The 13,124-nt window shown below is 42.9% G+C and overlaps 1 protein-coding gene across 3 annotated transcripts in view; it reads right to left on the reverse strand.

Moving 5' to 3' along the window:
* Nucleotides 1–9,380: 9,380 nt before the first annotated feature.
* prdm1a (PR domain containing 1a, with ZNF domain) overlaps nt 9,381–13,124 on the reverse strand; it is a 106,175-nt gene continuing 102,431 nt past the window's right edge. For 2 of the 3 annotated variants that reach the window (XM_063073112.1, XM_063073103.1), the window contains 2 exons: nt 12,974–13,102; nt 9,381–11,275 (listed from right to left, as the gene is read on the reverse strand). In XM_063073112.1, coding sequence (XP_062929182.1) covers nt 10,700–11,275; nt 12,974–13,102 — 705 coding nt within the window. In that variant the 3' untranslated portion in view covers nt 9,381–10,699. The remainder of the gene's footprint in view (nt 11,276–12,973; nt 13,103–13,124) is intronic. The other variant, XM_063073119.1, reaches the window with a different exon arrangement.

Raw genomic sequence — 13,124 nt, forward strand, 5'->3', positions numbered from 1 at the left:
CCAGGATGTCAATCATTAACTCTTCATCTCCCCACAGATTCTCCCTGGCCTCATGGATATCCCTGGTATTTTCAGCTTTGGTTTGTATCTAGCTAAGAACATAAGGAATAGGAATAAGACACTTCTTTTCATCAATAAGATCATGACTGATCTGCCTCCAATCCCTATTCCTATACTATTCTCTAATCTCTTGATACCCTTAATGTTTATAAATCAGTAGGCAGTCCTTCACAGCTCTCTGGGCTAGAGAATTGCAAAGAACCTGCATGAATACATTTTTATACAAAGACCTAACCAGCCTACCCCTTATTCTAAGGCCATGATCCCTGCCCTAGTTCTAGTCACCTCAACCTCAGGAAACATTCTTCCTGCATCCATCCTGTAGATCCCTACAATACATCTGAAGGCTTACACTATTTCTCATTCTCCAAGACTCTAGAGGCAGATATTATTACAATTTTTGAAAAGGCATTTTGATGGATACTTGGGTAGGAAAGGAGAAGAGGGATATGAATCCGATGCTGACAAATACAGTTGGCATACCCGGACCAGTTTCTGCGCTGTTTCTATGAACGCAGGTGTCATGTCCCCTCAGATGACAGTATCACCGTCACTGGAAACAGTCATGGATCTTCCGAGCCCTCTCGACCTTTATTAAAGCCCTGCCTGTGCTTATTGCTGCTGACTTTGTCCCATTACATAATGTACTGATGCTCAATATTTAAAGGGTAGTGACATTCTGTGCCAGAAATATTTAATAAACCGAGGAACGGTGTTGCTAGCTGATATTAAGTGGTCAGTGCAGATCCTTGTGATTTCTGTTGTAAAGTGACATAAGTGTCCTTCCAGCCATGGGAGCTCATTTGGCCCTTCTATTTTACCTCCAATGAGGTACTTTGTTGAGGTGTATTTGCTGTTGCTGAACAATAACCTCCATACCTCTCAATATCATAAACAGCATTGGATAATGTCCAGAAATACTGATTGCTTTAGGAAAGCTGGTCTTGGGACAAAGGTTGGCCCAGAGAGTTGAATGAGCTATACCACACTCCTCAGAGAGTAGCAGGTCAACTCATACTCCACCAGTGAAGACAAACTGGATCTTGGAAGGTGTACTGCAAGACTGTGTGAAAACTCTGAATCTCAAATGGGGAATAGGATGCCTTGTGAGCTGGTGGGGATGTATCAGGGGGCAGATACATCTCTACTAAAGCAGGTGTAAGGTGCTCCTTCCCACTGCCAGTCTGCAGGTCACCCTTGTGCGAAGTGTAGCACTTGCTTAGCCCCCAATCACTTGATCAGGATAAGGTGAAGCAATGGGGGCAAGTGGTGACTAGTCGTATGAGCAACTGGTCTTGTGACCACTGACACCAAGCAGACAGTCTCTGAAGAGTATTGATAATGGCTGGGGTCACCCATCTTTCCCAGAAGAAGGCAATCCCAAAGCACTTCTGTAGAAAACTTTGCCAAGAGAAATCATGGGAATAGAAAGACTATGATCGTCCATGTCATACAACATGGCACAAAATGATGTTGATGGTGTGAGCTAGTGATCTGATCCCCTCTCAGGGGAACCTGGAAGGTAACTGGAAGTATTGCATTAAAATAAACAGGTTGAACCTCCACAAAGCCCATGATTAAAGGTGGAAGTGGAATTTACTCATGCTGGAATGCGTTTCATGCAATAGGCAGCTGGGGGCAATAAGCAACCACCCATTCATTAAGATTTAATGAACCTGTTATTGCTAAATAAAAAGCTACAGGCTCTCAGAATGGTTTTGTGGGTGAAGGATTGCCCAATGTGTTAATGAAACACTAGGAACAGGATTCTTGATTTAATTGAATGGTTCTTTCAAAGAGCCGTGATTGGCAAATGAACTTTTATACAGCCTCTGACTCAATGTCAGCAGATTACTGCCTTCAGGAGAAGGAAACCAGAGGTCCATGAGCCAGTCCTCATTGGAGGATCGGCAATCCTAGGTGTTACTGTTTCAGAGGATCTGTCCTGTGCCCAACACGCAAGTGCAGTTACAAAGAAACGCTTCTACTTCCTTAGGGTTTTGTGAAGATTCAGCATGATATCTAAAACTTTGACAAACTTCTATAGATGTGTAGTGGAGAGTATGTTGACTGGCTGCATCTCAACCTGATATGGAAACACCAATGCCCTTGAATGGAAAATCCTACAAGAAGTAGTGGATACAGCCCAGTCCATCTCGCATAAAGTCTTCCCCACCCATTGAGCATACATGGAGCATTGTGGCAGGAAAGCAGCATCCATCATCACGGACTTCCACCACCCATGCTGCGCTCTCTTCTCACTGCTGCCATCAGGAAGAAGGCACAGGAGTCTCAGGTTCAAGAACAATTATCCTTGCACCAAAGGGATAACTTCGATTGCCCCATCTTTGAAATGTTCCCGCAACCTATGGGCTCACTTCCAAGGACTTTTTATCTCATGTTTTCAACGGTTATTGCTTGTTTGTTTGTTTGTTTATGTATTTATTTATTATTTCTTCCTTTTTGTATTTGCACAGTTTGTATTCTTTTGCACATTGATTGAGTGCCCAAGTTGGTGCAGTCTTTCTTTGATTCTATTATGGATTTACTGAGTATGTCTGCAAGAAAATGAATCTCAGGGTTGTATGTGGTGACATATGCGTACTTTGATCTTTGATTCATTATTTGAATCCTGTGCTGAGCTAAGTCAGGTAATCTTCGAATGTGCCCAGATAGGGAGAACAGGAGAACCAGGCAAGGCGCTGGAGCCTTATCCCTGGCTGGTAGTGCTAATATCTCAGTAAATTTTACAAGAACAGTAGAATGTACACCCTCAGCCAAGTTGCCTGCTTTTCCCAGGGATGAGGTACTATCCATGGATCTCACACAAATGTGGACTTGCCTATGATATGCAAATGCACCTGGTTGAACATATGTGCATAAGCCAATTCTGTGTATAAAGCTTTAAAATGGCCAAGTTACCATAGGTCACTGATTGCTTTGATACCACTTAAAAGAGTGACAAACACAAGTAAAAGCATCTGCAGATTTCCTCGTGTTTGCGTAAAAGATTCTGGGGTTATTTCACAGAGCAAAAGCTTATCTGGAACTTTAAGTTTCTGGCAGGGGGAAACAAAGTTCCTGGATGTGAGGAGATAGAGGTCTGATTAGGGCTTAGGGGCAGGATGAGAGGATGAGAGGATGAGAGCTGTATAAGATGATGAGAGGCATTGATCCTGCAGATAGTCAGACGCTTTTTCCCAGGGCTGAAATGGCTAGCACGAGAGGGCATAGTTTTAAGGCGCTTGGAAGTAGGTACAGAGGAGGCATCAGAGGTAAGTTTTTTTAATAACACAGAGGGTGGTGATTGTGTGGAATGGGCTGCCGGCAACGGTGGTGGAGGCGGATACAATAGGGTCTTTTAAGAGACTCCTGGATAGGTATATGCAACTCAAATAAATAGAGAGCTATGGTTTACCCTAGCTAATTTCTCAGGACATGTTTGGCACAGCTTTGCGGACTGAAGGGCATGTATTGTGCTGTAAGTTTTCTATGTTCTATGTGGAGGAGTTAAAGGTCATGCTTCTGCTCTGCATTTGAAGGCCAATGATGTGGACATGGGACAACAGATATCTGGCATCCATACTTCAACTCCACGCTCGAAAGGCCAGCACCTGTACGGTACAGACGTTATTGAACATGGGGATGAAGGGCGTCCATGGTTGTTGGATTCTCCTGGGTCTGTGCGATTCCACGCAAGCGGGCGGTGCGAGGGCTGGTCAGTTGGCGCACTCAGTGTGATCGATGTCATCAGGTAGTCTAGGGGTCAATACCTGAAGGTCAGTTGGAAGTCTGGATGGCCCAAGCTTGGAAGCCTAACATCCCAGAATCCCAGAGGTCTGTCCTGGATTGGGAAGACTGTGTGTGTGTGTGTGTGTGTGTGTGTGTGTGTGTGTGTGTGTGTGTGTGTGTGTGTGTGTGTGAGGGAGCTTGCTTTATAGTTGTTTTCCATGCTTGTTGTATTCTGTGTGATCTGCCAATTGTTACTGGCATGCTACGCTGGTGCCAAAATGTGTGGCGACACTTGTGGGTGTGCCCTGGAACATCTTTAGGTAGGTTGGTTGTTAACACAAAGAACACATTTCACTGTGTGTTTGGATGTACACGTGATAAGTAAATCTGAATGTTAATCTGATGTAGAAAGGACTGCAGCATAGAATGGCACTGGGAATGACAAGCCACAGGTAACTTCTGTCCATCCATTATAATTTAATGGTGTTGATCGCCAGTGAAGAAAAGAGAAAATGGTGCATATGAATGTCACCATCTACAGGCTCCCCAAGATGTACACAATTCTGATTTGGATATATACTGCTATTCCTTCATTTTCAATGTGACTAAATCACAGAAGGACCCTCCTCCACAAACTTGGTCAACAGATAGAAGAAAGTACTATTGCCAAGCAAATGGAGGCTTATGATGAATGCTGGGTTATCAGGAGGAGGGACAAGACGTGTGGAGAAGACTATTAAGTGATGTAATGGGGCAAAGAGAGTGCACAAGAAGGGGGTAATGGTGGGGGGGGGGGAAGAAATGTACAATTCTTCTGCAAGTACACAGCCAGTGTATTTTTGGATAGTTGTGGCTAATTTGGGACCAAATGGATGGAAAATAGTCTGGAATACAGAGTGCGATGCAGTTTCTCAGCTAATGATTAAATTGAAATCCAATTAAGTACGATGGACTGAACAAAGCCTGAAGATTGGATCTCACTGAAATTTTTAAGAACCACGCAGTCAAAAATTAAGTTTTTGAGGAAGTTATCAGGAAAGTTGATGAAGCTACGGCAGTGGATGTTGTCTATCTGGATTTGACAAGATCCTACATGGGAGGTTGGTCAAGAAGATTCAGTTGCTCAGCATTCAAAATAAGATCGCAAATTGGATTAGACATTGGGAGAAGACTGAGTAGAAGTAGATGGTTGTCTCTCTGACTAGAGATCTGTGACTAGTGGAGTGCTGGTGGGGTCAGTGCTGGGTCCGTTGTTGTTTGTCATCTATATCAATAATCTGGATGATCGGATCATATGGTTAAATAGATCAGCAAATTTGTAGATGACCTCAATATTGGGAGTGTAGTGCACAGTAAGGAAGACTATTAAGAGCTTGCAGCAGAATCTGGACCAGCTGGAAACATGGGGCGAAAAATGGCAGGTGGAAATTAACACAGACAAGTGTGAGGTGTTGCACTTTGGTAGGACCAGCCAGGGTAGGTTTTATACAGTGAATGGTAGGGCACCAAGGAGTGTGGTAGAACAAAGGGATCGGGGAATACAGGTCCATAATTCATTCAAAGTGGTGTCACGTGTAGATAGGATCGTAAAGAAAGCTTTTGGCACATTGCCGTCATAAATCAAAGTATTGAATGCAGGAAATGAGATGTTATGTTGAACTTGTATAAGACATTGGTGAGGTCTGCTTTGGAGTATTGTGTACTGTTGGTCACCTACCTACAGGAAAGATGTAAATAAGATTGAAAAAGTACGGAGAAAATTTACAAGGATGTTGCTGGGACTGAGGATCTGAGTTACAAGGAAAGATTGAATAGGATAGGACTTCATTCCTTGGAACAGAGAAGATTGAGGGGAAATTTTATAGAGGGACTGTATACAAAATTATGAGGGGTATAGATAGGGTAAATGCAAGCAAGCTTTTTCCACTGAGGTTGAGTGGGACCACAACTATGGGTCATGGGTTAAGGGTGAAAGGTGAAGTGTTTAAGGGGAATACAATGGGGGACGTCTTCACCCAGAGGGTCTCGAGAGTGTGGAATGAACTACCAGCGCAAGTCATGCATACGAGCTCGATTTCAAGGTTTAAGAGAAGTTTGGACAGGTCCATGGATGGAGGACTATAGTGCAGGTGCAGGTTGATGGGACCAGGCAGTTTAAATGGTTCGGCACAGATTAGATGGGCTGAAGGGCTCATTTCTGTGCTGTTCTTTTGGATGACTCTAAATGAGTCACATTGGCAATCATTTGTGGGTGAAATCAGAACTTTAGCATAATTGGATCGGTCATTTGGTCACAATTAGTCAACATGTCTGACCAGACAATAATGTCATATTTGGCTCCGCCCATTGAAACCCCTTCTGAATGAAACTAAGCCTGCCACAATGACATTCACAAAAGCACAAGGAGGACAATCTGCAACATGACAGAAATTAAAGGGTTGCTCTTCTTAATTTTACATTGTCATCACAAAATCTGATGGACTTTATAGTCAGGATATCTGCACAGTAAATTTTCTTGCTCCAGCGTACTTCAGCCTTGCTATTTTACTTACCTCAATATTGTGTGCTGTGATCTTTGCCTCACAAACCATCACTAACTCATACCCTGCAGTAGCTGGAGGCTGCTTCCATAAAATCATTGGAGATCATGCCAAGATGGGAAACAGTAAGCTCCACAGATCCAGGAGATCACCAGGACCCTCCCCTCCACAATAGTTCTTCAATTGCTAGATGCCATGCCGGGAGATGCTTTTAAGGTACGTCCGCTATCCATGCACAGCTCAGCAAGGTACAGTAAAAATTACCGGGAAGCTAAGAGCATTGGGAAGCTTTTAAAAACCAACACAAGGCAACTGAAAAAGCTCTAAGAGAAAAGGTGATTTATGAAGGAAAGCTAACCAATAATAAATAAAAAGAGGATACCCAAAGCTTTTCCAGATATTTAAAGAGTAAAAGAGAGGCGAGAATGGATATGGGACCACTGGAAAATGATGCTGGAGAGGTAGTAATGGGATAAAGGGAATGGCGAATGAATTGAATACGTAATTTGCATCAGTCTTCACTGTGGAAGTCACCAGTGGCATGTCGAGAATATCAGGGGGCAGAAGTGGGTGTAGTTGCTATTACTAGAGAGAAGGAATTTGGGAAGCTGAAAGGTCTGAATCACCTGGACCAGATGGACTACAATCCAGGCGTCTGAAAGAGGTAGCTGAAAAGATTGTTGAGGCGTTAGTAATGAACTTCCATGAATCACCAGAGTCTGGAATGGTTCCAGAGGATGGGAAAATTGCAAATGTCACTTCACTCTTTAAGAAGGGAGGGAGGCAAAAAGACAGGAAGTTATAAGCCAGATAGCCTGATTTTGAGGTTTTAGGGTACTAGAAGGCACGTGACAAAATAGGTCGAAGTCCACATGATTTCTTTGAAGAGAAATCTTGCCTGACAAATCTGTTGGAATTCTTTGAGGAAGTAAAAGGCAGGATAGACAAAAGAGAGTCAATGGTTGTTTATTTGGATTTTTAAAAGGTCTTTTATAAGATGCTACACATGAGGCTGTTTACAAGGTGAGAACCCATGGTATTACAAGAAAGCTACTAGGATGGATAGAAGATTGGCTGACTGGCAGGAGGCTAGGAGTAGGAATAAAGGGTGCCTTTTTGGGTTATCTGCTGGTGACTAGTGGTGTTCCTCAAAGGTCAGTGTTGGGACCACTTCTTTTCATGTGTATGTCAATGATCTGGATGATGGAATTTAATGGCTTTGTGGCCGAGTTTACAGGCAAAACAAGGATAGGTGGAGGGGTAGGTAGTGTTGAAGAAGCAGAGAGTCTGCAGAAGGAATGAGCAAAGAAGTGGCAGGTGGATTATAGTGTAGGGAAGTGTATGGTCACACACTTTGGTAGAAGGAATAAAGGCTGTAAGACCATAAGACATATGAGCAGAAACAGGCCATTCAGCCCATCAATTCTGCTCCGGCATTTCGTCATGGCAGATGCTTTTCCTTCTCAACCTCATTCTCTTTCCTTCATCCCGTAACCTTTCATGCCCTGACTAAACAAGAATCTATCAGCCTCAGCCTTAAATACTCCCAGTGACCTCACTTCCTCAGCCACTTGTGGCAATGAATTCCACAAATTCACCACCCTCTGGCCAAAGAAATTCCTCCTGTTCTAAATGGACATCTCTCTATCCTGAGGCTGTCCCCTCAGGTCATTGACTCCCCCACAATAGAAAACATCCTCTCCACATCCACTCTATCTAGGGCTCTCAACATTCTATAGGTATCAATGAGATCCCCCCTCGTTCTTTTAAATTCCAGTGAGTACAGGTCCAGAGCCAAACGTTCCTCACAGGATAAGCCTTTCATTCCCAGAATAATTTTCATGATCCACCTTTGAACCCTCTCCAATGTCACCACATGCTTCCTCAGATAAGGTTGCAACTGCTCACAATGCTTCCAGTGAGGTCTCACCAGTGCCTTAGAAAGCCAAAAGGATGCACTAGGCATACACTCGTTTCGAAATGGGGAGCAAATTCACAAGTCAGAGGAAAAAAAAGGTACTTGGGAATTCTGGTCCAGATTCCCTAAAGTTTAACTTGCAGATTGAGACGGTGGTAAGGAAGGCAAATTAAATATCGGCATTCATTTTGAGAAGATGAGAATATAAAAGGAAGAATGTGATGCTGATGCTTTATATGGCATTGGTCAGACCGCACTTGGAATATTATGCGCAGTTTTGGGCCCCTTATCTAAGAAAGCATGTGCTGTCCAGGAGGTTCAGGAGAATCATCCCAGGAAAAAAGAGAGTTAATGTATGAGGAGCATTTGATGGCTCTGGGTCTGTACTCACTGAGGTTTAGAAGAACGAGGGGGGATCTCATTGAAACATCATATTTTGAAAGGCCTAGCTAGAAAGGACATGAAGAGAATGTTTCCTCAAGTGGGAGAATCTAGGACCAGAAGGCACAGCCTCAGAATGGAAGGACATTCCTTTAGAACAGAGTTGAGGAGGAATTTCTTTAGCTGGAAGGTGATGAGTCTGTGGAATTCACTGACGTAGACGGCTGTGAAGGCCACGTCAATGGGTATGTTTAAGGCAGAGGTTGATAGGTTCTTGATCAGTAAGGACGTCAAAGGTTAGAGGGAGAGGCAGGAGAATGGGATTCAGAGGGATGATAAATCAGCCATGATAGAATGGCAGAGCAAACTCAATTGGTCAAATGGCCTAATTCTGCTCCTGCCCCTGGTCTGGCACTTGCCAGAAAATGTGCTTTATTTGAGGCAGGAACAATGAACAAGACAGCTTCAGTGGCCCACATAAGCAGCTCCAATAATCTTTAGGGAGGTGGGTTTGAGCTGAACTGGTCTGGTGTTCAATGCATTTTAGCACCATTAAATGGGTCCAATTCAATGTCTTGGCAGCAATATGGAAGGGTGCCTGTAGTCAGGGAGCAAAATTCATAATGAGGCTGCCGGGGCAACCAGATATTCCCCAAGCAAAATTACCCCCAAATCCTTATCCCTCCGCAAATATTCCTTTTGAAAAGCAAAGCAGAATTTCCACAAGTTAAGTGAGCATTTATATTTTAATTTACACTTTGACATATTGTGCATAAATAACATTGTAAACCAGAATGTAAACTAGAAATAAGCAAAAGCCCAAAGGCTCCAAAATACCTGGTTGCTTAGGTCAAGGGGGAAATTTAAATTAATATTTTAAAAAAAAACAAAACAAAATCAAATCAATCCCACTGTTAACAAACTTTCCAGACAGGTTTCTGCTACATTCACTTGAACGGAGCCCGCAGTCGACTTCAGTTGACTGGAGTGCCATGCAGCCGGTGCACAAAGAACCAAAACCAAAAAAAAACAACACAGAAGCATTACAGTTAAACAGGAATAAAGTGTATCCAGTGGTAGAGTAGTGATGCTTCGGTTTGTATTAAACCAGTCAACAAAAAAAAAACAATTCAAGTCCAGCTCCTTAAACTGCACCCAAACTAAATGGTCACAGCTGCAGGGACTCTGGGCTCAAAACCTCCTGCTGATAAAAACTTTTGATTTTTACTCATAATTCATAACTTAGAGGATTTTTGACTCTTTATATTAAAAATACACAAATATTACTGCTACATTACCAGTAAACAAGAAATAATAAATCTATCCAGTTTTGTTTCTTTATGCTCCCTGCATCACTGGACAAACAATGAGGTAGCTGTTGTTCAGCTTTGCAATCTCATCCACGATTTAGGGGGAGGGAGGGAGGGAGAATCGTGTAGGGATAAATGACAAAGTGTAGAGGAGAGAAGGGAGAAAGAATTGAAGAAGGGAGTGAAAAGGCATGATGGGAAATGAGAAAAAAAGATTATGATGATTAAACAACTTTTTAAAAAAACTTCCTGCTTTGGCAATATACCATATTGCAACAGTATTTTACAAAACTATTTTCAGATATTCCAATTTAAATGTTTAAACTGCTTTCGTATTAAGATCCCATTAATTTTTTCCTTAAATTCAAAACACAGCTTAAAGTATCTACAAAGAATGGCATCAGAGAAAATAAAAATAAAGCATTTCCATATTTGATTACAATGATTAACTTGGGTCATTGTAAACATCATTTTCAGGTATTGCTTAACAAAGTCAATTGCATAATAAATTATTGACTATTTTTGCAAAAATAATTCTGCTTAAAATGATTGTCTTTAAGCTTTGCTGAAAGGCTTGCTATAGTCATAATATTTTACTAAAGATGCCCTGAGATGTATGTTGAGATGCCCTGCCACATGGGGGCAGCTATGATAAGAATCAGTCAGTCTGTCCTGCAGCGTCTCACAGATCTATGTACATTTGGGTGCTCTAGGCAGCTTTGCTCCCCAAATCATAAAAGTGTCACTTCTGTCTGATCTCAAGGATCAATGGGTTCAATGGTTTCTTGCTTGACTTTGATGGGCACAAGAGGTAATGGGCTACCGTGAGTCATTTTCGGGATTGGTAGGTCCAGGCTCTCGTACATGTTACACCCGGAGGAGAGGAGGTTGTTTCCCAGGTTCCTTTCGAACGTGGTCTTTAAACTGGCCTCTTCCACCTCCCTCCTTAGCCTGCTGAAGATCTGCTTCTCGACGATGGACTCCACCTCCTCGCTGTGTCCCATGTCGTCCAGTTTGTCTGCACTGTCACTAATGTCAAACTTGTTGATTTCCTCGTTGAAGTGATGCAGATCCTCCAAGGACCGGCCAGCGCCTGGGGCAACGGGGCAGTTTCCTTTGAGGTGAGCCTTCAGGCTGCAGTGGTGGATGTAGGTCTTGTGGCACTGGAGGCATTTGTGGGGGCGCTCCCTGGTGTGAAGGCGCTTGTGCAGCTTCAGGTGGACAAACTGGGTGAACTTGGCCGGGCACAGCTTGCACTGGTAAGGTTTCTCGCCCGAATGTAGGCGGAGGTGAGTCTTCAGGTTGCTTGTGCTGCTGAATCGTTTGTGGCAAACCTGCACAGGGAGAGAAAGGAAATGTGAAGGACGGCTCTCCTGAGGCAGATCGCGCTTGTTTTAACAATACTCCCATTTTTTAATTTCATATTTCCTCTCGGTGTAGAAGGAAGCCATTGAGTTTATGCCACCCCAAAGCTTATCCATCTAATCTGGGCAACAATTAGAAACTGGTGCTAGTTCAAGCATCCACAGCCCCTTTGAACATTCCTCCCAACGTTAACTTCAAAACAAACTGAGGATTAGAGGAGAGTACAGCAACAGTCAATACTGCACTCGAGTCTTAGAAGAATTTCTGTGTTTGTGGTTTTTTTTTGACTTTGCCTTATTAACCTTTCTCTTACAGAATGAACTCACAATGCTGAGTTTTAATCAGATAAGGTTATAGATGAAGGAAGCCATTTCACGATTTGCTCGGGCTGTTAAACTCTGCAAAGAGACGAGCCATTCTGGGTTCAAGTGCTGGCCCTGTGCCAAGGGTAATATCTCGGAGTCCGTGCCCTCCAGGGATTCAACATTACTGGGGCATCAGGAGAGCTCCCCTTGGTGTGCATTGTCAGCATAGGATCACAGGGAGATCTCTGTCAGTGACCCTCCCTGGACAGTCAGGAGTGTTCCTGCACCTTTAACCAAGCTGGCTGCTGACTCTCACCATCAATGCTCACATTTTACGAGCAACCACAGGCCAATTATTCCGGTAAAACAGTGCTCCACATGCAGTGTTTACTTTAAAACAAAATAAACTTCACATTCACATAAAAGGCTCATTTCTCCCCAAAGCTGATGAGTTCCGAATGATCGACAGCTTTCCAGTAATTCTGAATATTGTTGATTTGCGCTGTTCTTATTCGATCCAGCTGCTTTTCCACAGACACAATATGTGTTCAAGATTCAAGTGTATTCATTATCACAGAATATATAGATTAAACAACCTTGAGATTTGCTTGCTCACTGGTAGCCACAAGGCAAAAGAACCCAAAGGACCCAATTGAAGAAAAAAAAAGAATGAAAGTAAAAATAAAAGACCAACCCCCGATGTGCAGGAAAAAAAACACACAAATCATGCAAACAACAACATTCCGAACCAAAATTGAGTCCTCAGATTCGAGCCCTGGAGTAGGCCCAAAGCCTCACTTATTAGTGGGCATGAAGCACAGTAGTCATTGTGAGTCCATTATTGTTTAATGACAGCTTGATCAGGGTCCGGTGAGACACTGTGTGGGGCAAAAGCAGAAACCGTCATCCATCAAACCTGCATCTAAACAAAAGCTGCCAGTTCATTCTGCTGTTTGGCTGGGATTCACCTGCATTGTTGCTAGAGAGAGAGAGAGAGAGAGAGAGAGAGAGGACCACTCTGTGCCTTTCAACAAACACAGACCTTACAACCAAGAACATTACAAACCTCAATAACCTTAGTATGTTGTGAAACAAATGACATTTCTGGACCTCACAGGATGTCAAAAGCTGAGAAGTACAACTCAAGAGACCATTACTCATGACACATCATCAATGATCTACTGATGGTTCGATCTAAAAATAAACCAGAAATTCCCCAAGGCGAAGTTTGAAGTTCGTAGTTTCACAAATTTAGTACACAATAATCTAAAGCAACAGAGAAAGGAGCCGAGTGATTTTTAAAAAAAATGTTATGCATTTTTATGTTTTTTTTAAAATACACCAGCAAAAGCATTCTTCTACCTGACATTCATGTGGCTTTTCCCCAGTGTGAACCAGATAGTGCTTCTGAAGGTGTGCCAGCTGAGTGAAGCCTTTATTGCAGGTTTGACACTTAAAAGGCCGTTCCCCACTGTGTACTCTCAGGTGGACCTGGAAAAGACAGAAGGAGACC

The sequence above is a fragment of the Mobula hypostoma genome, chromosome 2 (assembly GCF_963921235.1).
Source record: "Mobula hypostoma chromosome 2, sMobHyp1.1, whole genome shotgun sequence".
NCBI lineage: Eukaryota > Metazoa > Chordata > Chondrichthyes > Myliobatiformes > Myliobatidae > Mobula > Mobula hypostoma.